The sequence below is a fragment of the Ovis canadensis genome, chromosome 2, assembly GCF_042477335.2.
Source record: "Ovis canadensis isolate MfBH-ARS-UI-01 breed Bighorn chromosome 2, ARS-UI_OviCan_v2, whole genome shotgun sequence".
Classification (NCBI taxonomy): domain Eukaryota; kingdom Metazoa; phylum Chordata; class Mammalia; order Artiodactyla; family Bovidae; genus Ovis; species Ovis canadensis.
This window is the reverse complement of record NC_091246.1, coordinates 249,490,205-249,515,692: the sequence shown is the minus strand read 5'-3', so window position 1 is coordinate 249,515,692 and position 25,488 is coordinate 249,490,205. Positions and strand designations below refer to the sequence as shown.

General features: G+C 56.5%; 1 protein-coding gene across 1 annotated transcript in view; it reads left to right on the top strand.

Annotated features, from left to right (window-relative positions):
- The window catches only part of EPHA8 (EPH receptor A8), a 36,988-nt gene extending 16,045 nt beyond the window's left edge, over positions 1-20,943 (top strand). The window contains exons 4-17 of the mRNA XM_069579503.1: positions 4,368-4,523; positions 8,193-8,528; positions 11,560-11,684; positions 11,761-11,923; positions 13,245-13,338; positions 14,754-14,821; positions 15,725-15,889; positions 16,088-16,273; positions 16,576-16,637; positions 17,198-17,407; positions 18,332-18,481; positions 18,585-18,775; positions 19,027-19,200; positions 19,363-20,943. Of these exons, the coding sequence (XP_069435604.1) occupies positions 4,368-4,523; positions 8,193-8,528; positions 11,560-11,684; positions 11,761-11,923; positions 13,245-13,338; positions 14,754-14,821; positions 15,725-15,889; positions 16,088-16,273; positions 16,576-16,637; positions 17,198-17,407; positions 18,332-18,481; positions 18,585-18,775; positions 19,027-19,200; positions 19,363-19,477 (2,195 nt within the window). The 3' untranslated portion in view covers positions 19,478-20,943. The remainder of the gene's footprint in view (positions 1-4,367; positions 4,524-8,192; positions 8,529-11,559; positions 11,685-11,760; positions 11,924-13,244; positions 13,339-14,753; positions 14,822-15,724; positions 15,890-16,087; positions 16,274-16,575; positions 16,638-17,197; positions 17,408-18,331; positions 18,482-18,584; positions 18,776-19,026; positions 19,201-19,362) is intronic.
- The last annotated feature ends 4,545 nt before the right edge of the window (positions 20,944-25,488 follow it).

Here is a 25,488-nt window from a genome sequence, read left to right as displayed (position 1 = left end):
GACTGGGCGTGCCTTTGCTGATCTACTTGAGATGACCTCAAAGCTGCAGCGCCGTACCCAGCCTGAGCGGGACCTCCAGAGACCCATGGGGCCCTGCCCTTCTCCACTGGGCAGTTCTCTCTGAGCAAACAGGGCTGGGTGAGGGGGTGCCAGCCTCCCCTGCCTGGGTGCCCCTCCGCCTTCTTTCTAGCGACAGGAGAAGGGACCCGGCGCTTGAGGGCTGCAGCAGCGGCCAGGCCGATGGCGATAGCCGTCAGGCTCTGTCTCGGTGGTCTCACCCTTGTGGCTCCCCTGAGAGTGGCCCAGCAGCCACCAATTCTACAGAGATGACAGTAGAGCCCAGGAGAGGGGACCAGCCCAATCATGTGGCTTTTTAGAAGCCTTCCTGAGACCGCGTTTGGGCCTCAGGGACCCACGGAAGCACGTCAGAGCCGGGCGGAGCTAGTGCACTTTACCTGTGGGGAAAAGGGCCCAGAGAGGCCAAGTGACCGTCCCGAGAGCGCACAGCTAGCAGTAGTTGATTGAATCCCAAATCTCCCAAGCGCCTGACCAGAAAACTCCCCAAGCCACCCAATTCTTGACCACTGACCTTCCCCCCGCCACCCACGTGGCTGTGCCCCCTACCCCGAATCCAGAGTAGAAGGGCCTCTCAGAACACTGCACAACACAGCAGCCGCCCAGAGTCCCAAGTCCCTAGCACTGTCCTTTCCGCCACCTGGACGCAGAGTATAAGCCACCCTCTGCGGCCCTAATCATCTTTCTATAAATATCAGAGCATCTCATTTCGAAGGGGCAGCATGAACAACGAGCTCCTTTGCCTTCCTGACTGTGTTTAAAATCTGATTTAGAATTAATTTCCTTTGGTCGGCCACCAGCAGACACCTTATTTGTCAAATCTCAAGCTCTTTGCAGGGGAGAGGAGAGAGGCGGCCGGGGCCCCTGGCAGCTGCCGGCCTGACAGGCGGCCTGGGCAAGGTGCCCTCGGCAGGGGCGGTAGCCCCTCCTGGCCCGCGGCCGACACCAGGCACCGCAGACGCCGGAAGCGCCCTGGGTTGGCAGGCCCCAGCCCAGAGCCACTCCATCTGTCTCGGCCATTAATTCCCGGCTCTGCCTCCAGGTCTCCAGGCTCCCCGAGGCCTGGTGATTAGTATTCTTATTAAAGATTATTTTATTTTCATTGAGCGGATTAATCTAGCCTTGACACTTTATAGCCATATGGGTATTAGCCGAGCGTGAGAGAACCACCCCCCAGTGGACTGGCGGGATGGCGGAGCTGCCTCTAAGCCGAGGCCGGGTGTTGAGAGGCTGGTGGGCGGAAGGCCCTGGCTCCTCTGGAGGCTCCCCCTAAACCCGGGTTTGCATCCTGGCTCAGCTGGCAGCCTGGGGCAAGGCCCTCAAGTTCCCCCGAGCTTCTGTTTCCTCTCTGCCAAACAGATGTATTCACACCCACTAAGCAGAGTGGTAGTAACAAGTGCTGGGCACTGTGCTGCCGTGAATTCACGTGTATTCACTCCTGTCATTCTTACAACAGCCCTCGGAGGTGGGAGCTATTCTTATCCCCATTTTCCAGATGGAGACACTGAGGCCCAGCAACTTGCCCAGGGTCACTTAGCCTCGGGGAGGGCGGGGACTGGTTGAGCAAAGGAGTCCAGCAGGCAGCCTGCTCCTGAGTTTCCGCTCTTGACGGAGGACCCGCTGAACTCTGAATGGTCCGGGACTCCAAACACAAAGGCTGTCCTGGGGCGCTTCCTCAGTGCCACGTGTCACGCAGAGATGTCACACCGCTCATGGACTGGTCTGCCCCTCACTGCTCAGAAAGCTCCCTGAAAGCAGCGTTAGCTCTTGTTTGTCTCCAGTCCATCGCAGAAGCTCGGTGAATGTGGGTGAAGGAGCAGACGAGAGACAGAACAAGCAGGCGGTTCCCACGACATTAATCGATGTGGATCCGATGATTCCAGTGTGATAGAACGTCATTTAGCTCACCAACAGATTGGATAAATATTTGCTGGCGAAGTGTAAAGCTTGTTTCCTGTGCCTGCTTCCTGGGCTCAGAAGGACGCTCTTGGGCTGTGCCCCAGAACTGGGCCTCCTGGGGGCCTCCCAGGAAGAGGAAGCAAGGTCACATGATGTCAGCTAGGAGCCCCCCAACTCCAAGCACCTGGCCCCAGTCAGGGGCCTCTCCAGGGGCCAGGGAAGAGGTCTCAAAACTGAACCACGTTCGCCCCGACTCCCCAGCCTTCTGGCTTCACAGTCTCTTGAATCTGGGAAGCAGCTTAAGGATGTCATCATGTTCTCTGATGGCAAGTTTCCTCCCAAGTTTGTAGAATTTTACAAATTAACTGGAGTTTAGCTATTATAATCAAGAGATACAATCAAATCAAATGAAGCTTCTCTCAAGCCCCGAGTTTTCCCAAACAGGACTAGGCAGAGACAGAGCCCAGTGTTTCCTGGTGGTCTCTGTTTCAAAGCATTCAGTTCCACAAGTGGAGCTGGGAGCCGCCTGACGGGGTGGCATTTGGTCCTCTTGAACTCCTGGGGTCTGTCTCTGCTCAGAGTAGATAATGGAAGGATTAGCTCACTTTGAAAACTCCCACCAGTGTTGACAGCTCTATGCTGGGCCAGACCCTAGGAACTCTGAGGTGAATAAGGCCCTACTCAGAGATCATCTGCCCTCAAGGAGAGAGAGTCAGATACACAGATGAAAAAAACACAGCCGTAGTGTTGCAGGTGGTGAGACTAAGCAGGGATGCAAAGAGAGAGAGGGGAGTGGTCATGTCTGTGTGTGTATGTGTTTGTGTGTATGTGGAGGTGTCCAGAAAGGCTGCATCAAACGCACAGTGAAAAGGAATTTGAAAGAATTTGACAGGGAGATGAAGGAGAATGGGTACAGTACGTGCAAAGGCCCTGAGGCACGGAGTACGGAGATTGGCCGGTCCTCTAGTTTGACCTGAGAAAGGGGGGCGTGAGAGGTGGCACTGATGGGGGCTTCCAGGGGGCTTTGAATGCCAGGCTTTATTGTGAAGGCCTCGGGGAGCCTGCGAGGGTTTGGATCAGCAGTGTCACTCGAGAGCCCCTCAACACGCTCATTTGCCCTCCCCCTGTACCGCTGACTCGTTCTCAGGGCGGGTCACTCCGCCCACCATTTACTGTCTGCCACATCCTCGGCTTTTATTTTCTTCTGGTAATGATCACAGCTGCTTTTACTGAGTCTTCCCCACCTTGAAAAAGGCCAGCTTCTTGAGGGCAGAGACCATGCGGACCTTGTTCAAGACTGTGTCTCTGGCACCCAGCTCAGAGCCTGGTGTAGACGAGGTGCTCCTGGAAACGGGCAGAAGGAATGGGGTGGGCTGGGCCTGGGGCAGCAGGGCTGGGGGCTGCTTGGCCATCAGGGCAGAGACGTGTGGCAGGTGAGGCAGAGGGCGGAGAGAGGGTCAGATGCGAGACGCGTCAGTCCCAGCCACAGCGATGGTGACGCGGGTTCTGGGAGCGTCAGGAGCCCGCAATTCCCGGACAGTCGACGGCGCTCAGGGCACTTGTAAGACACAGCTTCCCAGGACTCACCCCTCGCTCTCCTAACTCGGTGACTGTGATGGGGCCAGGGTCAGCGTTTTCATAGGGGTGTCTCCGTGTCTGTCCACGTCTGGGGGCCTCTGGTCTCATCACTCATCTTTTCTGGCCAGGTCTCTCGCCCACCCCATTCCCTGACTGGCTTTCTTGTCCCCCCCACCACCACCACGCAGGACCAATTCCTGGGGTTTTTTGGCCCCCCTTGGATTCTTCCCTGATGGCTCAGACGGTAAAGCGTCTGCCCGCAATGCAGCAGACCCAGGTTCAGTCCCTGGGTCGGGAAGGTCTCCTGGAGAAGGAAATGGCAACCCACTCCAGGATTCTTGCCTGGAAAATCCCATGGACGGAGGAGCCTGGTAGGCTACAGTCTATGGGGTTGCAAAGAATCAGACACGACTGAGTGACTTCAACTTTCTTTCTCTTCCTTTGGATTCTTAGCCATGACCCCTGCCCCCGAGGCTAGTGGTGCCCTGTGAGGGACAAAGCCTGGGAGCCTGGGTGGGAGGGGTGGTTGGAGATGAGGGGCGCTCAGAGAGGTTTCTTCCTGAGCCAACTGTGGGCTGGTTCTCAGGTGTCAGGGTCCCAGCCTCCGCTCTGCCCCTGCCTTGCCGTGCAGCCCTGTGTAAGTCACCGGCCGCCTCTGAGCCTCAGTCCCTGCACCCGCAGATGAGAATAGGAAAGGGGTGATGCTGGAGGTCTAGACCGCTGTCCCCTGGGGAGCCCTGGGGCTGAGAGCCCCCTCCCTGAGGCCCGTCAGTGGGGCCCGGCTGGCTTACCCGAGGCCACCTTCTCCTCCACAGCCTGTGAGCTGGGCTTCTACAAGTCGGCCCCCGGGGACCAGCTCTGCGCCCGCTGCCCTCCCCACAGCCACTCTGCGGCCCCTGCCGCCCAGGCCTGCCGCTGCGACCTCAGCTACTACCGGGCGGCGTTGGACCCGCCATCCGCCGCCTGCACCCGTGAGTACCACCCCGTGGCCCCAGAGACCAGGACCCCGTGTCCCCAGGGAGCCAGGTCTCTGCAGGTGAGGCAGGGAGAGGACAGGTGACTCTCTTGGGCCAGGGATCGGTCTGGGCCTGGGGGTGACTCCGACCCTTCCACCATGCCCTTGACCTCTCTGGGCCCTCAGCTTCTTCTCATTGGTCACCTGCCATCTCTCCAGGGAAATCTTGCCTTCCCTGGGAAAGAACAAGAGCTGGACCCCTCCCTTTCCAGCACTGGGTGGCCATGGCATCTTCTGACCCAGTGGTCATACCAGCGTCCCGGGGGCCGGGGTGGGCGAGCGCTGTGGAGGGGGTTGCCCCTGAGGCAAGGCGTGTATCAGAAGGTGCCCCCCGTCAGTGATGACCTTGGCGCATTGGTAGGAGCTCCTGAGTTCTAGGAGCTGCCATTGTGTGTGGGGGACAGAGGATGCTTGCGTAGAGCATGAGCTGATCAAGTGCTTGTGCCCCCGGGAGCACAGTGCACACACGCGTGCATCTGGGTACCTGCAGTGGCCTCCTGAGTCCCTGTGGGGCGCTGTGAGCTCGGCGTGTGCACACCTGGCCAGCCAGGGAGACGTGTGCCTGGAGAGCGTGTGCGCATGCCCGTACCTGGGGCACTCCGAGGGACCTGGACCCCAGGCCCGCAGGGCCGCGTGCCTGTCAGTGTTTCTGCCGCTGCAGCTCCTCACTGGCCTCCTGGTCTCCTCTGCCCTCACCCAGAGGGGCCTGTCACCCCCAGCCCAGCTGGGAGGAGCTGCAGCCAGCTCAGCCCCACCCCCTCTTCGCCTGCCCTGGGCTCTTGGGATGGCGTGAGAGGGGCCTGACGCGGTGCTGAGGAGCTTTGCTCTAGAATTTACCCCCAGCGTGATCTCCGTGTTCCCTGCCTCCGCCTCCATCCCCACTCAGCCCCAGGCCCCCTGCAGAGGCCGGTGAGGGCCCAGGTGTGCTCAGATATCATGTACACACACTCATATACCATACAGTCACACACCACACCACACACACACACACACACTCATATACCAAATACCCACACACCACACCACACACATACACACACTCATATATCATACACCCACACACCACACACACACACACACACACACACTCATATACCATACACCCACACAGCACACCACACACACACACTCATATGCCGTACACCCTCACACCACACCACACACACACACACACACACACACTCATATGCCATACACTCACACCACACACACACACACACACACACACTCATATGCCATACACTCACACCACACACACACACACACACACTCATATGCCATACACTCACACCACACACACACACACACCCACACACTCATATGCCATACACCCACACACCACACACACACACACACACACACACTCATATACCATACACCCACACCACACACACACACACACACACACTCATATGCCATACACTCACACCACACACACAAACACACACTCATATGCCATACACTCACACCACACACACACACACTCATATGCCATACACTCACACCACACACACACACACACACACTCATATATCATACACCCACACACCACACCCACACACACACACACACACTCATATACCATACACTCACACCACACACACACACACACCCACACACTCATATGCCATACACCCACACACCACACACACACACACACACACACTCATACTCATATACCATACACCCACACCACACACACACACACACTCATATGCCATACACTCACACCACACACACACACACACACTCATATGCCATACACTCACACCACACACACACACACTCATATGCCATACACTCACACCACACACACACACACACACACTCATATGCCATACACCCACACACCACACACACACACACACACTCATATACCATACACCCACACCACACACACACACACACACACACTCATATGCCATACACTCACACCACACACACAAACACTCATATATCATACACCCACACACCACACACACACACACACACTCATATACCATACACTCACACCACACACACACACACACACCCACACACTCATATGCCATACACCCACACCACACCCACACACACACACACACACACACTCATATACCATACACCCACACCACACACACACACACACACACTCATATGCCATACACTCACACCACACACACACACACACACTCATATGCCATACACTCACACCACACACACACACACACACACTCATATACCATACACCCACACCACACACACACACACACACACACTCATATGCCATACACTCACACCACACACACACACACACACACTCATATGCCATACACCCACACCACACACACACACACACCCACACACTCATATGCCATACACCCACACCACACCCACCCACACACACACACACACTCATATACCATACACCCACACCACACACACACACACACACACACTCATATGCCATACACCCTCACACCACACACACACTCATATACCATACGCCCTCACACCACACCACACCCCCCACACACACACACTCATATGCCATACACCCACACCACACACACACACATACACACCAGGTGTACTCATATACCACACTTACCCACACACACACAGAGGTGTACTCATATACCATACATACACACACACACTCATATACCATACACCCACACACCACACCACACACATGCACACACATGCTCCCTCCACGGTTCCTCCCCAGACTTCCTGTCCCTTTGCCCCTGGGACACCTGCAGGCACAGAGAGGAAGGCGAGGGACACGGTGACCGCTCTGGGCTCCTCAGGCCGAGTGAGCCCAGCTCTCGCTTGTGGACACTTGCTTTCAGCTGGCTGGACTCCGATTTCTCCCCACATCCACGATGCAGTGCCCTCTACTTCTAGGAATGTTACGCTTGTGAAAAGCTAGACTTCTGCCTTCCACACCCTGCAGATTCGAAGGTTTCTCTGTGATTCTGAGATTCTGTTTTCTTAAAATCTAAGGTTCCCTGTTTGGGATTCTGAGAGTTGAAATTCTGAGCCTCGGGGGTCTCCATTACCCCCCCTCCACCTCTGTTCAAACCCCCACCCCCGGGACCCTACCCCAGCCCCCAACCCCCAGCCCCATCCCTTTCCTCTATGTCCTTGTGCTGACCAAGCTGCGGGGCCTACCCTGGGACGGAGGGGAGGGAGGGGTCTCTTGGGACACAGGCTCCACTCTCCTCCACCACGGCGTTCCGTGTCCTTTGCATGGAGTCCAGCCAGAGGTTAAGGAGCGGAGTGTGGGACGCAAGTGCCTGGAGCGTCTCACCAGGGGGACTGCTGTGTGCAGCCTCTCCCCTGCTCTGGAGGAGTTTGTGAAGCAGGCTTTCTGTGAGGCAGACCCCGGCATCCCTGTGGTCCTGCATGGGGGGGGGGGGGTGGCTTCTGTGCCCAGACCCTGACACTGCGCTCCTTAGCCTGAGGGCAGAGACACCACCGGTGCCTCAGGGAGCTTCCAGAGGATCCAGTAGGTGTGCCCTCATCTCGAGGGAGCCCCAGGGATCGCGGGGAACCACAGCCCTTCCTTGATCTGCTGAGGGAAACTAGACCAGCCCAGATGAACACCCACCAGGCCCGCCTGTGTCTCTGTACGCCCCAGGGCCCCCCTCGGCGCCGGTGAATCTGATCTCCAGCGTGAACGGGACGTCTGTGACCCTGGAGTGGGCCCCTCCCCTAGACCGGGGCGGCCGCAGCGACATCACCTACAACGCCGTGTGCCGCCGCTGCCCGTGGGCCCTGGGCCACTGCGAGACGTGCGGGAGCGGCACCCGCTTCGTGCCCCAGCAGACCAGCCTGGTGCAGGCCAGCCTCCTGGTAGCCAACCTGCTGGCCCACATGAACTACTCCTTCTGGATCGAGGCGGTCAACGGAGTGTCCGACCTGAGCCCCGAGCCCCGCCGGGCCGCCATGGTGAACATCACCACGAACCAGGCAGGTAGGCGGAGGTGCCGGTCCCCAGCTCCCCAGCCCTCGCCCTCCGCAGCCTCAGAGCTGCAGGTTGCCTTTGGGCAAGTGCCCGCCTGTCTAACCCTGTCTTCCTGACCAGGATGGCCGAGCTACAGGCTTTCCATGCCCTTAGAAAAATAGAACACATGCTCTTTGTGATCCTGTGGGCTGTAGCCCGCCAGGCTCCTCTGTCCATGAACTTTTCCAGGCAAGAATACTGCGATGGGTTGCCATGCCCTCCTCCAGGGGATCTTCCCAACCCGGGGATCGAACCCACGTCTTGTACACCTCCTGCATTGGCAGGCGGGTTCTTTGCCACTGGCGCCACCTGGGAAGCCCTCCTGTAAGTGGGAGTGATCCAGAAAGCCCTGAGGTAGACCAGCATGACCATCCAAGGCCTGGGTTCCAGAACTTTCCCCCTCTGCCTCTGTTTACTCCCTGATGCAGTAGGAATAATCATACCTCTGCGATTACTGTCATGAGGCTTAAGTGAAGGAGATAAAAGTGCTGAGCCCAGCAGCTGGCCCATGGTACGTGCTCAATAAATGTCATTAAAAAATAAACTCACTCTGATGGCCATTTTCCAGAACAGCGGCCACTGCTGTCCCTGGGATGGTTTTGGCCACACCGGTTTGGACAACAGCCATTTAACTCTGTTTCTAGCCAGTCATTGGGCTGAATATAGCCCCTTTCTTTCCTCATCCTGATGGGTGCTGCCTGTCAAGCAGCGGCCTGACCTGAGAGCCCTCTGCAGCGGTTTTCCCATTAAGAGCCCCCTGGCACGCACCCTGTGGCTCCTCACCACCCCCCACTTTCGTGTCCTCTAACACCACGCAGGCCTGGCCCAACAACTCTGTTCCCACTGTGTTACTAAGGAGGACACTGAGGCCCAGAGCTACCCAGGGTCTTTGCATAAGAGTGGTCAAGTCAGGATTCGAACCCAGGTCTGTCTCGCTCCCAAGTGAAACAGGCTTCCTAGCCCAGAGCCCAGGGCACCCCCCTCCCAGAGGCCAAGGCTTCATCCTCCCAAGAGACCCTCATTCCTCTGGCATCTGGGGAGCACCTATCAGATGCCAGGCTGTCCGCTCGATGCTGATGACTCAGAAAGGATTAGGCCCTGCCTCTGCCTGCGTGTCTCTGGGGCGGCCGAGGCAGGTGACCAGCTAGTCGGGGGTGAAGGAGAACCCAGAGTTACTCACACGGCTCAGGGGCTCCCTTGTTAAAAAGAGCAGCCTCCCAAGAACCCACACGCCCTTCCAGCCACCAGACTACTTCTTTCCATGTGGAAGCTTCCTGAAAAGAACTGTCATGCTCACACACCTGTGTCCTCTCCTCCACAGACACCTCTGGGCACCTCCAGTCAGACACCTTTGCCCGCCTGTCCCTAGAAATTCAGCTTGCAGTGGGTATTCCCTCCCCTGCTCTCTTGCTTTCCATGCCCAGGCCCACCCCCCCATTTTCCATCCACCTGTCTGGCCTGTCCTCCGTCTCTACCAGCCCCTCTTTTCTCAGTTCGATTCAGTTCAGTCGCTCAGTTGTATCCAGCTCCTTGCGACCCCATGGACTGCAGGACACCAGGCCTCCCTGTCCATCATCAACTCCCAGAGTTTACTTAAACTCATGTCCATCAAGTCGGTGATGCCACCCAACTATCTCATCCTCTGTCATCCCCTTCTCCTCCTGCCTTCAATCTTTCCCAGCATCAGAGTCTTTTCAGATGAGTCAGTTCTCCCCATCAGGTGGCCAGAGTATTGGAGTTTCAGCTTCGGCATCAGTCCTTCCAATGAATATTCAGGACTGATTTCCTTTAGGATGGACTGGTTGGATCTCCTTGCCGTCCAAGGGACTCTCAAGAGCATCCTCCAACACCACAGTTCAAAAGCATTGCTTCTTCGGTGCTCAGCTTTCATCATAGTCCAACTCTCACATCCATACATGGCTACTGGAAAAACGATAGCTTTGTCTAGACAGACCTTTGTTGGCAAAGTAATGTCTCTGCTTTTTAATATGCTGTCTAGGTTGGTCATAGCTTTTCTTTGGAGGAGCAAGCGTCTTTTAATTTCATGGCCAACAACTCTTCTCTAACAACTTCCAAAAGCTAGACGACCCCCAGCTGGTCCAGGACCCTCCTCTCTTTCCTACTCAGCCCCATCTCTCCTGAGTGAGGACTTCTTATCAAGGGTCCTCCAGCGTTTGGAGGGTGAGCAGCGGGGAAACAGGAAGGCTGTGGCTGGAGGGGGCAGCGGGGACGAGGTTACAGCTCCGAGAGCAGTCCCCTCCATTTGGCTGTGGCCGGGTTGACATCTGACATTCCCGTCAGGCTCACGTCAGAGGCATTTGCCCAGAATGCAGGAGGTGGGGAGGAAATGGGAGGATGAGGGAATGAGCCAGGGGGTGAAAGGGTGATCTAGTGTGGCTGCCAGGGTACTTGAGCTTAGGTGGGCAGCGGGCCAGCTCATGTCCCTTCTCTAAGTAGCCAGCACCAACCCACTCACGCCCTCCAAACCCAGGCAGTGAGGGTGCCCGTTCCTTTGACTCTTTCCCCGCCTGCTCCTTTTCTTCCTCCTTCTCTGAGCAGTCCTGAGGTCCTGCTGCACAACCCTTGAGGCCCTGGGCAGGGGCGGGCAACGTGGCAACACAGACGTCAGGGCGGATGAGAGGGGCTGCTCAGGAGGGCTGGCAGGGGTCCCGCAAACTTTCTTCTGGCTTGGCCAGGGAGGAGGCAGTGGAAGTTGGGGTGGTCAAGCCTCACGTGGGTCCAGCCCAGCCCGGCTTCCTAGATGGGAGCCAGGCTGCTCTGACCCCGCATAACTGACCAGGCTGCCCAGCAGTGATTTGCCAGGAGGAGCGGAGGGGACTGGTTTTCCTGGGGCAGCGGCAGGACCCTTGGCAGAGTGAGTGTGGTCCCAGCTAACATCCCAGGGCCGCGCCTGGGCAAGGGACACACAGAGGCCTCAACATCACCCATCTCTCCATCTGACCTAACCAAGTCCCCCTCCCCGCTATCCTCCGCCCCCCAGCCCCGTCCCAGGTGGTGGTGATTCGCCAGGAGCGAGCGGGGCAGACCAGCGTCTCGCTGCTGTGGCAGGAGCCGGAACAGCCCAACGGCATCATCCTGGAGTACGAGATCAAGTACTACGAGAAGGTACCACCCACGGGGACGGGAGCGGGTAGGGCGGCAGGCGGGCGACCCGAGGCTGACCGCCCCGCCCCCGCCGCAGGACAAGGAGGTGCAGAGCTACTCCACCCTCAAGGCGCTCACCACCAGCGCCACCGTCTCGGGCCTCAAGCCGGGCACTCGCTACGTGTTCCAGGTCCGAGCCCGCACCTCGGCCGGCTGCGGCCGCTTCAGCCAGGCCATGGAGGTGGAGACCGGGAAACCCCGTGAGTGCAGCGGGGAGGCAAGGGAGCCGCCAGGGTTGCGGGGGTCAGAGGAACGGGGCTAGTAGGCTTTGGGCTGTGTGGGAACCGATTGGCATGTTCATAGGTGAAAAAAGAACTGAGGCTCAGAGAAAGGGAGGTTACATACCCCGGGTTGAGAGAGCTCATAACAGCCCATCATCTGCGGGCTTTTCCCGAGCATCAGTGTGACTGGCAGGATCCTGGTGCTCCTTGCCGACAGGAAGATCCTCTAATCGGCCCCGAGACCCTCTAGGGAGTTGGCGGTGTCCACCTCCCCACTTTTCAGGCGAGGGACATGAGCGTCAGAACAGTCAAACAGATTGCCCAAGGTGACCCAGCAGAGTAAGTCTTGAATCTGATCAGCCTGGGGACAGGCTCTGTGCTCCTTCCCCAGTATCGTTCCCCCTCCCACTCCCCGCACCGCCCCCCCCCCCGCCCCCCACCTCCAGAACAGCGGTTCCCACAGCATCGTCCAGGACCGGCAGTCACGTCAGCCCCTGGGAAGTGTCAGAAACGTTCATTCTCAGGCCCCACCCCAGATCTTTGGAATCAGAAACCCTGAGACTAGAGCCCCAGAAATTTCGGTTGGATCAAAACCCTTGGGGGTGATTTCAGCGCACATTCAAGCCTGGGAATCCTCTGCCCTCCACCCCCCCAACCCCTCCCCCCGCCCGTCTCCGGCCAACTGGGGTCTTCTCCTATACTCAGCACCCTCCAGGGCGCAGTGTTAGGACAGCGGGCTTCCAAGGCTGAGTCGCTGCCCTGCCTCTTGCCGGGCATGCCCTTGGAACGTGTGTGTGTCAAGCGCTCTCAGGTGTGACCCCGCGTTGGCGCCGCCCAAGTAGGGATCCCGCCTGACTCCCTGCTGTGTGTCCTTGAGCAAGCTCCTTGAGTTCTCTGGGCCTCAGGTTTCTGGTCTGACAGCTCACAGTGATGCTGGGATCCCCCTGGAGAAGCTGCGGGTTAACTGGCAAGAATGCGCGGTATACCCAGCTTCGTCATTTACAGTAACAGGTAGGGCAGGTGGTTTTGGACTCGTCGGTGAGAAAGCTGAGGCTCAGAAGTCTGGTGACTCTGCTCGGGTTGCACCGTCCCGGGAAGGGGTGGCACCAGGTTGGGAAGCAGGGTATTGACGCGGCAGGTTGTAGAGGGGAGGGTCGGGGCAGAGTCAGGTGCACCCTGTGCCCCAACTCTCAGAGCTGAGGAGGCTGCCACTGGGCCCCAGGAAGGCTGCCAGACCTCTGAGGCCAGGGCTAAGAGGTGAGGCAGCGCCCCCACCCCGACCCTGGTTTCCCCCGCACAGGGCCCCGCTACGACACCCGGACCATCGTCTGGATCTGCTTGACCCTCATCACTGGCCTGGTTGTGCTTCTCCTCCTGCTCATTTGCAAGAAGAGGTGGGTGGTCCTGGGCACCTGCCACCCTGAGCCCCTCCCCCAGAGCACTGTGTCTCCTGCCTGTCCCCAGCCCCCACCGCTGAGCCAGTGAGGCTTTGTGCTTGGGGCGGGGCTCTCTTATGGACAGACCTGTTCTTTCCCTCCTTCCTGGCACACTTCTCCGTCTCACCTTCCATGCTCAGGCTCACCTCCTGTTTTCCATCCACCTGTCCGGCCTTGTCTTTCTGCATATCCAGCTTTTAAACCAACTTCCGAAAGCTGGAGGATCCCGGCCCATCCAGACCCTCCTCTCTCACCCGCTTACCCTGCACCTTTCCTCAGGGACCTTATCAGGGTCTGCAGCTTTGAATTCCACCTTCACGCTGACATCTGCCCAAGTGTGGCATCCACACAGGCCTCTCCCCTGAGGTCCAGTTGCCCGCTCCCATCTCCACTCGAATGTGTTTCCGACACATAGCACCCCCAAACCACCCCCTCCCCAAGTCCCGTCTCAGAATGTGGCACCACCATTCGTGGAGTGACAAGCCCCAAACCTAGCCATTATCCTTGGTTCTCGTTTCCTCATGCCATGTCCGCCCACCAGCCAGTCCCACTGGGTCTCCCTGCAGCGTGACCCCCTCCATCTCATTCAATCCTAACAATGCCCCAGGATGTATAGATTCCAACCTCATTCTGCAGGTGAGTAAGCTGAGGATCAGAGAGGTGAGGCCACTTCAGCTAAATAGGTGTCAGAAGCGGGACAGAACACAGATCTGTTAAAAAACTGAAGACCGGGCTCTTAGTCACTCTTCCACTCGGTTCCAGAGGGAGGTGGGGTGGGCTTCGGATCCTGCTCAGCGAGAATTCGAAAGATCATCCATAGATGGAGAAACTGAGGCCCAGGGGAGGGAAGGGGCTTGCTGAGGTCACGTGGCAGAGTTGGCATCAGAAGCCTCATCTCCCAGACCCTCTGCCGGGAGTGCTTTTGGTATAAAATTGAGCCAGGAATACCATATATTTTGCTGTGAAGGCTGAGTGGACTCAACTGTGTAAACTACACAATGCTTTTTTATGAAGTATTTTTTAAATATTTATTTACTTGGCTGCATCGGGTTTAGTTGAGGCAAGCAGGATCTTGCATTGCGGTGCACAGACTCTCTAGTTGTGACACACGGGCTTAGGTGCACTGCAGCACGTGGGACTTTAGTTCCCTGATCAGGGATTGAACCCGCGTCCCCTATGTTCCAAGGCCGACTCATAACTCCTGGACCACCAGCAAAGTCCCATGCCGTGCTTGTGAATGTCAAGGATGTCCCAAGGGCAGTGACTGGGGTGGCCGGAGCTGACTTGAAAGGGGATGGGGGAAAGATAGGGGGAATTCGCACGTGTCGCTGATGGGGGTCAGGGCTGAAGCTGAGGACCGTCCCCCTCCACAGGCACTGTGGCTACAGCAAGGCCTTCCAGCACTCAGATGAGGAGAAGATGCATTATCAGAACGGGCAGGGTGAGTGCAGGAGCCTCGGGGTCCAGAGGGGAGAGGGGCATTCACAGCAGGGGCCAGTGCTGGGCTGGGGCTGGAAAAAAAGGAGGGAAGGGAAAAAGTGCCCGCAGAAGAGACTAGAGCCCTGGAGAGAGAGACAGCAGGGTGTCACACAGCCCCCAGCCCCCAGCCCCCAGGGGCATGGTGCGGTTCAACTTCGTTGGGTTTGCAGAGGATTCTATAAAGATCTTCCCAGGGAACTGCCCAGATTTCTGCACGCACACACATGCTCACACACAGGTTTTTTTTTTTTTTTTTTTGGGGGGGGGGGGTTGGTCATATACTCTTGGACAAGAACGCTTGCTACAGAGAACTTTTTCCGGACCCTGCAGAGACCTCAGAAAACAAGGCAAATATGAGGATACCTACCTCAACACTCTACTTCTTTGCCCATGGTAGAATCAGTCATGGTACTGATTCCCATGGAGCCTGAATGTGGCCTCAGAATCCTACTTAACCCAGTCTTTTAGAGAACCACTTTCCATCCACCTGAGTCGGCACTGTGGTGAAACCACTCTTGGTCACACTCCTATGCTAGGAATGAGAAAGATCTTCATAAGGACCTTGGGTTAGTTTGACCAATTGAAAAGGATCTTAAGGACCCTGAAAGTGAGCCCAGAAATATGTTGGACATACTCAGAACTCACTAGAAATCCCCAGATCCCCTACAGACCTCAGAGCCATTCCACAGAGACCCCGTTTTCACTTGGCAAACACTTACTGGATGCCTGCTGTTTGCCCCCCACATCCTGAGATTCCTGAAGACGCTTCTCACCCCACCCTCAGACCCTTCCCAGACTCAGGGAAGGGCTGGGAGGGGACGTCCTCAGGGACCCCAGTGATGGCCCTTCTCTCCTGGCCCCTCAGCGCCTCCACCGGTCTTCCTGCCCCTGCACCACCCTCCGGGGAAGATCCCAGAGCCCAAGTTCTATACAGAACCCCACACATACGAGGAGCCGGGCCGGACGGGCCGTGGTTTCACCCGAGAGATCGAGGCGTCTCGGATCCACATCGAGAAAATCATCGGCTCTGGTGAGCTGCAAGGCTTGTGCATGGGGGGACGTCATGGAGGTGCCCGGGAGAAGGGCACACTGGGCAGAGGGAGCGGGGCGCCAAGATGCCAGGCGTGGCCAGGCATATGGGTGTGCAAGACGGGGCAAGTGCAGAGTTCAGGTGGAGGAGGGGAAGGTCCCACCGTCTGCCCCCTGCCTGCTCCTCTTGCGTCCACAGGCGAGTCCGGGGAAGTCTGCTATGGGCGGCTGCGGATGCCGGGGCAGCGGGATGTGCCCGTGGCCATCAAGGCCCTCAAAGCCGGCTACACGGAGAGACAGCGCCGGGACTTTCTGAGTGAGGCGTCCATCATGGGTCAGTTTGACCACCCCAATATCATCCGCCTTGAAGGTGTCGTCACCCGTGGTAGGTGCCAGGTGAACAACAGCCTCAGCCTTCAGAGCCCCTCCTGCTGGAGTCAGGGCTCTGGGTCCATCTGCCTACCACCCTGCCCTGCCCCGTCCCCCTGGTTCAGGTCCCCGGATGACTTGGCAGGGAAGGGGACCCAGAGCCAGGACCCTAGTGGAAACCTTACAGTCCCTGGGCCCCGTGGGCTCCTGGCAGCTCATAGCTGGGTGGGGGGTGGCATGGTCATGGGGTCACGGCCCTGCAGCCCTGATCCCCCACCAAGAGCCACTTCCTCCCCATTACGCACCCCCCGCCCCCAGGCCGTCTGGCAATGATCGTGACTGAGTACATGGAGAACGGGTCTCTGGATGCATTCCTGAGGGTGCGTGCCCCACTCTGCTTTCCACATGGGCCGGGAGAGGGAAGTTCAGTCTGGGTGATGGGAGATCATGCGAGGCCTCCAAATACCCCCTGGTCCCCAGAGCTTAGACCTAACAGACCTGGGGAAGGGGGAGCCAGGGGTGGAGAGGGTCAGTCCGTCCAGGTGCCTTTCAGCCCCCATCACGTGAAAGTCCCTCTGCTGTGGGTCCTGCGCCCCTGTCCCGCACACAGGCTAAGAGCAGTGCCTCTGTGGGTTCTCAGGGCCCCACCCAGCTGGGAGGCATGGGGTGGGGGCCGGAAACCCCGATTCCCAGCCCTCGCCTGGCCATGTGTCTGTCGGGTGGTCAGGGACAGGGCCATACCTCTCTGGGTCTCCCTCTCCCCTTGGGCAAACTGGATGACCAGTCTTCACGCCCCACCTACCTACCTGCCTCTCAGGGTGGCTGTGAGGGTAAACGAGACGTGAGAACAGACCCTCGACACTAGCGTGCTTCCTAAGCAGGGAGGCCCTTTGTGAACTTCAAGGAGCCTTCCTGAAGCCTGCGCCACATCCCTCTGCAGACACACGACGGCCAGTTCACCATCGTGCAGCTGGTGGGCATGCTCCGAGGCGTGGGCGCCGGCATGCGCTACCTCTCAGACCTGGGCTATGTCCACCGTGACCTGGCTGCTCGCAATGTCCTGGTTGACGGCAACCTGGTCTGCAAGGTGTCAGACTTCGGGCTCTCCCGGGTGCTGGAGGACGACCCTGATGCTGCCTATACCACCACAGTGCGTAGCCCATGCCCCACGTGTCCTTAGGGAGGTTGGAAATTTCAGTGTTGCCTCCAGCCTGGGGGGACTCCTGTCTCTTCTCTGCACCTCTGTTTGCCCCTCTGTCAAATGAGTGCAAGCTTTCCCACCTTTGTGCCGTTGGAGAGACACCAGGGCTGGTCCCCATGGCCCCTCATTCACTGGGAGATTTGGGGAGAGTTGATTTCTCTCTGAGTCACATCCACTCTGCATCTGTCCCTAAAGTTTGGCTAAAACCCCCCAGCATTTTCACAATGTATTCTGTGGGGATTTGGGCTTCTTGAAAGGGGCCTTAAGTGCAGAGGTCTGCCTCAATCAGAGCCTACCCTTAGGGTCTCACCCACTGAGGTTTCACTTAGAGAAAGGATTTTGTAAGGGGGTGACGGGAGCTGGAAACCTGCTAGACCACGTTGTCTGAGCTTCATCACTTATTCAGGCATCAGTTCAGTTCAGTCGCTCAGTCGTGTCTGACTCTTTGTGACCCCATGGACTGCAGCACGCCAGGCCTCCCTGTCCATCACCAACTCCCGGAGTTCACTCAAACTCACGTCCATCGAGTCGGTGATGCCACCCAACCATCTCCTCCTCTGCCATCCCCTTCTCCTCCTGCCTTCAGTCTTTCCTAGCATCAGGGTCTTTTCCTATGAGTCAGTTCTTTGCCTCAACCTGTTGACCGGCTCTTACTGACCGTCTCCAGGGTGCCGAGCCCACCACCCACTGTCTCTCGTTCAGTCTCCCCTCCTGCTCCGTGTGCGGGTCCCCCCCGCATCAGAACAGGTGATCATGGAAGGTCGTGGAGGCCGTGTCTCTCCAACCAGCCTGCAAGTTTCCCAGCCCGGACCCCTGCGCTCAGCTCCCGGTCAGGCTGGGGAGGTGTTCTCAACACGCGTGTGTCCACCACAGGGAGGCAAGATCCCCATTCGCTGGACAGCCCCCGAGGCCATCGCCTTCCGGACCTTCTCCTCGGCCAGCGACGTGTGGAGTTTCGGGGTGGTCATGTGGGAGGTGCTGGCCTACGGGGAGCGGCCCTACTGGAACATGACCAACCGGGACGTGAGTGCCAGAACCTGGCTGGGCAGTGGCGTTCCGGGGCCAGGGGGCGAGGGGGCGAGGGGGCGAGGGGGCCGCTCCAGCCCAGCACCGTGTTCCCCCTCAGGTCATCAGCTCGGTGGAGGAGGGCTACCGCCTGCCCGCACCCATGGGCTGCCCCCACGCGCTGCACCAGCTCATGCTTGACTGCTGGCACAAAGACCGCGCCCAGCGGCCTCGCTTCTCACAGATCGTCAGCGTCCTGGATTCGCTCATCCACAGCCCTGAGAGTCTCAGGGCCACGGCCACCGTGCACAGGTGCCTGGCACCCACCTCAGCCCCGCCCAAGCCGGGCTGCCCTCCCCGCTTGCCCTGGATAAGGCCCCGGCTTCGTCCAGGCCTCGGGACAGCTCCGCCTGGACCCCTGGACCAGACCCAGCCTGGGCCTCTGACCCCTGTTCACCCCTCTCCTTCCAAGCCCGGGTAACCCCTTAGCTGCTGCCGAACCTGACGGTGGCGGGTGCCAGTGTCTCCTGGCAGGCGCCTTACCCAGGGCCCCTGTGCCTCAGGTGTCCGCCCCCCGCCTTTGCCCGGAGCTGCTTTGACCTCCGAGGGGGCGGGGGCGGCAGCGGGGGCCTCACCGTGGGAGACTGGCTGGACTCCATCCGCATGGGCCGCTACCGGGACCACTTCGCTGCCGGGGGTTACTCCTCCCTGGGCATGGTGCTCCGTATGAACGCTCAGTGAGTGTGGTGGGCCCAAGGGATCGGGATCCGAGCGGGGTCGAGGGCAGGGGGCGGGGTCGAGGGCAGGGGGCGGGGCCGAGGGCAGAGGCGGAGCCGCCGAGCACGGCAGCTCCCGGGATGGGTCGGAGCCTCCCAGGTCAGCACCGCCTTGCTTTCCAGGGACGTGCGTGCCCTGGGCATCACCCTCATGGGCCACCAGAAGAAGATTCTGGGCAGCATCCAGACCATGAGGGCCCAGCTGACCAGCACCCAGGGGCCCCGCCGGCACCTCTGACCTAAACTCAGCCAGCCCCGGGGCCCCTCCTGCCGTCGGAGGACTGGCGAGGTGGGCGGTCCCAGGCCTCTGCCCTTCCGCCTCAGCTGCCTTCCGCTCAGGTGCCAAGGAGACCGAGGATCCCGCCGCAAGACGCCAACTTATCCGGGGTCAGGCCACCTGGGAAGGGACTTTGGCGCCCAGCAGAGGGCAGAGGGCCTTCTCTTTCCCAGAAGCTGGAGTGTCAAGGGCCCTGAGATGTCGCCCACCTGCCTCCGTGTGCATGCGGGTGTGTGTGTGCACGCACTCACCTTCTCACGAGGTCATGGGAGCCCTGGTGAACATGTGTGATCGTGTGTGTGTGTGTGTGTGTGTGTGTGTGTGTTCATCTTTCAGGCCCCCATGGATGTGTGCGAGTTCGGTGACCGTGTTTATTCATTAAGGCTGGGGGTGCACGTGTGTGTGACTGTGGATGGCGTGTCACAAGCGTGAGGATGTGTGAGCTTGGAGCTCGGTGTGACACTGCCCCTCGAATGTGGACCCGGGTCCCAGCACCCACAGGGTCTAGGGAGAGGCTCAGCCCCTCCCGCACACCTGGAGGCTGGAGCCAGGGGCTACTTCTGAACCTCACCAGCATCAGGCCCACCCTAGTTCTCCGCCCGGGTGGGCCCACCCCCGGCTCTATCTCAGGTCTGAGCCCTCCCTCTAGCTGGTAGGGGCGGGGGTCACCTGCTTCCCCCACCTGGCTCCCATCACTGCTTCAACAGGAAAACAGGGTTCCCGGCCAGCCTCTCTGGCCCCCTTCTGTGCAGGCATCACCACGGCACACACGCGATGCCCTCAGCTGAACTTGGCTACCTGGCCACAGGCCAGGGGCCACCACCTTCCCCCTAGTCTTTGGTACCCCCCCCTCAGCCCAGGGCTTCTCACTTGGAAGGGCCTCTGCCAATGTCACTGCCCAGCCCTGGCCTGTCCCCCCCGGCGCCCCCCGACCCCATGCCTGGGATCAAGGACCATAAGATCCTAGTTTTTCAGCCCCGAGTCCACCCCTCCTTCACCTTCTGGGCAGACCAAGGGAGTGTGTGTGCTTTGTCAAAGGTCCCACGGCAGCTTCAGAGTTTCAGAGCTGCGCCTCCAAGGGAGGCTCTTTTTCCCAAATCCTCCCACACAGATGGATGTGGGTGGGAGGGACTTGGGAAGCCCCCATCCCACCCCACCCCACCTCTCCCCCACCCCCACCGACTCAGTTGACCTTCCTCCTTATGGCCCACCAGGGTATGTAAATATCTTTTTTCTACCATGTCAGAATATTTTTTTCCTCACTCCTGACAATGCAAAAATGGTCTTCAAAGCACATAAAAAAAAAAAAAAAAACCACCCAGGGTGAGAAAGCCCCATCCCAGGGGAAGCTGGCAAGGCCCATGGAACTCCACCAAGCAGGATACTCAGTGAGCCCTGCCAGCCTCCAGGGAGGGACGAACCCAGACCCACCCCAACCTCCACCCCCACCCAGCCCTCCCGGTAGCCAGCACAGCTGTCCCGCGGAGACGCCAGCACTGAGTCCCCTCTCCCTCCTGCAATAATTTGGGGAGCCTCAGCCCCGCCCAGGTGCCGCAGCCAGCTCTCTACACCTCTATATATTATATTACTATATCGCCGAGCTGTTCTTCCTTCCTATGGAAGTCGGAAACATGGTCAGGACACGATCTAGGGAGGACCGTGTCTTCCTCCCACCCCCATCCCACTCTTGCCCAGTTCCTGGACTCTGGATCCTCATGGCCGGGGGGCACACAGTGGGCCTGGCACTGGGAAAAGTGTGGCCCCTGCCCGTAGCGTGAGGCACCCCAGGGACCTGCCTCTCTGTGGGCTCCATCCTGAACCTTGTACTTGCCCACAAGGAGAATAAATTCTGCCTCATCTTTGCCTGTGTCTCCCGTTTCTTTCCATCCCTACGACTCTGACTTCTCCCGGGAAGGAAGGAGCAGCCTTATGCTATGCACCTACTGTATGAATCCCATACATTTTTTCCCCCTCTCTGGTCTTCTCATCTATCCTAGGAGGTAGGATTAATGTGCCCATTTTGTTATTAGAGGAGGCTGAGTTTTACAGAAGTCAGCTTGCCTAAAGTCAAGTTTATGGGAGTCTGAATCGAAACTCAGGTTTGTCCATCTCCGAAGCGCATCCTCTGCTAGGAAACATCCCTAATTCTCTCTTCTATGAACTGCAGATGGCGCTTAACCCTGGAGCTTGATTGCCCTGACCTCGTGTTCTCTTGGGGACTCCCCTGAAGGAGGAATGTGTGAGGAAAGGTCTTCTCATGCAAACAGCTGCCCTGGGAACAAGGAGTCCACTGAGACACCTGGGTGCTATAGGGCAGGGAAGGGAAGACAGGATGCAGGCAGCTTCCGTAGTTAAATCAGGGGCTCAGGATGCACCTCTGCTCCCTGAGAGAGGAAAGAGTGTCAGGAGACAGGCTGGTGGCCTGAGGCAGAGCAGAGCCCCGCTGTGTCCATTTGAGTCAGTGGCTGAAACATTTGGGGAAAATACCCCTGGGGACTTGTTGATGAGCAAATAAATGATCTCCAGCTACCCCTCCAGCTGAGGGAAGGGTCTTCTTTCCTGCCCCTCCTCCAACTTGGGAAAGGAGGACCAGAGAGGAAACCCACGTAGTGTGTTCCCTACAGTCTCACTAATAGTCCTTCTCAGGGAGGCCAGTGCCCCATATGGCAGAACCCTCACGTAAGCCAGAGCTGTTTGATCTCAAGCCAGATGTGTATCCCTCTAAAACCCCAAGCTCCGCTCCAGACTCTGCCTCATGGAACCAGCAGTTTCCTGTGAGGAAAAATGTGTTACTACACACCTCTCTTCTCTAAGGACCAACCATCAGAGCCTACTGACCGCCTACCATGGACTGGGTGCCACTGGGGATACAAAGATGGACATGCAGCCCCTTCTGTTTAGAAGCTGAGAGTGGGTAGAGGTACAGAGAGCCCAAAAATGTTTCCCTCGATCAGATCCAGGAGGCTATGTCCAGAAGATGGTACACACAGCGGGGTTAGAGGAGGTCAAAGGAGAAAGAGAGAGAGGGAGATGGAGCCTGGAGGGCCAGGGCTATCATCAAGGACTTCCTGGAGGAGGGAGCGTTCAGCTGGGCCAGAGGATGAGAAGGGTTTGGAGATTCATTTTCCAGGCAGCCCCCTGTGCAAGGGTGGAATGCAGAGGAGAGAAAGAATAACAGCCACGGGAGAAACAAACTGTGCTCATGGTGAGAAGATCCCCTATTATCAAGTTGGCCAGTAGACTCCAATTTAATCTATACATTTTATTCCCAATAAGATTTGAAATGAGGTTTTCTCCGCAGCTTGACAAGGTCATCCCAAAATGCATATGGAATAATAAAGAACCCAGAATAGCTGAGGCAATTGTGAAGAAGAAAGAAGAGGAAGAGGAAGGAAAACTCACCCTGCCAGATCTCAATAATTGCTACAAAGCTTTAAATAATTAAAATCATTTGATTTGGTCCCAGGAATAGAGAAACAGAGAAAACGAGCAGAATAATGACTAAGAACAGATCCAAATATATCTGAATGTTTGAAACATGGTAGTCAATGAGTGATGTTAGGACAATTAAATACTCCCATGGAAAAAGATAAAAGTACATCCCCATTCATACCACTCACAAAATAAGTTCCAGGTTGATCAAAGTCCTATCAGTAAGTATAAAAGGCAGAGTACAAAGCTTTTCAAACAAAACAGGGAAATAACTTTAAGATCTCAGAGTAGAAAATAAATAAGACACAAGCACAAATGATAAAGGGAAATGATAAATCTTATTTCATTAAAATAAAAAAACTTCTACATGACAAAAAATAAACAAATTTGTTAAAGCCACAGCTGGCAGAAGATATTTGCAACTTGGATCACCAACCAAGAGAGAATTAGTTTCCAAAATAAAAAATTTAAGCTTCAAAGAATCAATTTACCATAAACATTCCAAAGCAGTAGGAAAATGGACCAAAGATGTGAACAGACAAATAACAGGGGAAGAAATTTGAATGCCAATAAAGATAGTAACAAGATTCTCAGTATCACTAGTGAGCCTGGAAATGCAAATTAAAACAAAAATTAGATAGCATATTACACAATCTGATTGGCAAAATTAGTCTATAACACTAGTATAGATGAGTGTGGCGGGTTGGGGGGGACAGCAATGTTTGTAAACTGCTGGTGGGAATGTAAATTGGTACAACTACTTTGGAGAACAATTTGGAAACACAGTGGCTCTGCCTTAGGTTAGGTGTGTGTCTGTCTGAAGTTAGGTCCCCTAAGCAGTGCCCGAGATTCTTGTGCAGATGCTTTCTAGAGGGAGGACTCCCAGGTGGAGAGAGAGGGTCAGGCAGATAAGGTAGGAGGAAATGTTAAGTGATGGTAGGTTCTCAGCTGGAGATTATCTTCAATCTGACCCCATGGGGAGCTCGGAAGCATTAATAACATTGCAGAGTGAATCTGCCTTGAGGAAAGAGGCCAGGCTTTTGCATCAGTCATTGGCTGTATCCATCAGTCATTGACTGTGGGCTGCCCAGTGGAGGGGGCGGGGTGGGTAGCTTATAACTTCCTGGATGAAGGAGTTCCCAAGAAGCTGTGAGCAGCTGTGAGTCCCTAGCAGCCAGCACTCACAGCAGCTGGGGGATGAGTTGCACCTGCAGGTCATAGAATCTGGGTGGAGAACCCAGAGTGTTTTCCATGCATCCTAGGGAAACTCATGTGTGCGTGCATGCCAAGTCACTTCAGTCGTGTCTGACTCTTTGCGACCCTATGAACTGTAGCCAGCCAGGCTCCTCTGTCCATGAGATCCTCCAGGCAAGAACACTGGAGTGGGTTGCCATGCCCTCCTCCAGGGGATCTTCCCGACCCAGGGGTTGAACCTGCATCTATGACTCCTCCATTGGCAGGCAGGTTCTCTACCACTAGCGCCACTTGGGAAGCCCTGGAAAAACTCATATTCATGTACAAAAGGATACGTGGTCAAGGATATTCACCACAGCTTAGTACGTAATAGAAAAATGAGGAGCAGTCTAACTGCCTCTCAGCAAGAGAACAAGAAAATAAGCTGCTTTATAAACACAATGAAATCATCTATCACAGTTAAAAAGAACAAACTAGATCAACATGTTCCCAATATGGGTAAATCTCCAGAACATAAGGAATGAAAAAATAAATGGCAAAGAAATGCGTACAGTATTATACCATTTATATAAACTTTTGAAATATATGTAACAATAGACTTATAGGTTTTGCATGCATAAGTAGAAGATGATAGTACATGCCCGGGACAGTAAACATCAGCTTCAGCTCAGTTACTTCTGTGGAAGAAAGGCAAGGAGGAAAGAGGTATTGAGCTGCATTGAGCTGATTTTCCTTTTTAAAAAAGAGAGAGGGCTTTGAAGCAAATACGACAAAATGTTAACACCCATTTAACCTGGGTGGGCACATACCTGTCTGTTACTGTATTTTCTGATTTTCCTGTATGTTGGAACATTTCCTAATTAGAAATTAAAATGGTTTAAAACCACAATGGAGGGTGTTCTGAGGAAACTCGTGTCTGGGAGAAACCCGAATCAGCCCTTCTGGGAATGAGTGGGGTGCGCTGTCCAGGGTGCTAGGCCCCAGTGACTGGGTGCACCCGCAGGCCATAGAATCTGGGTGGGTTCTATCTAACCATTTATTCCACACTTGCCGCCAAGTCTGAGCCACTGATAACCCCCTCTCCTCTGGACATCTGTGGGAGCCTCTTCACAGGTGTCCCTTCTTCCTCTCTCATCCCCATAATCCATTCTGCACAAGGGATTCTGGCCAGAAGGATCTTCACAACACAAACCACTTCCCTGGTTACAACCCCTCCAAAAGCTTTCTGTCAAGTTGGTAATGACATCTAAAATCCTCACCTGGCCTAAAGAAAACCTGCTCCAGCTTTAAAGCAACCTCCCTCCACCCAACCTCCCCCTCATTCACACCCTTCTTTTGATTTCTTG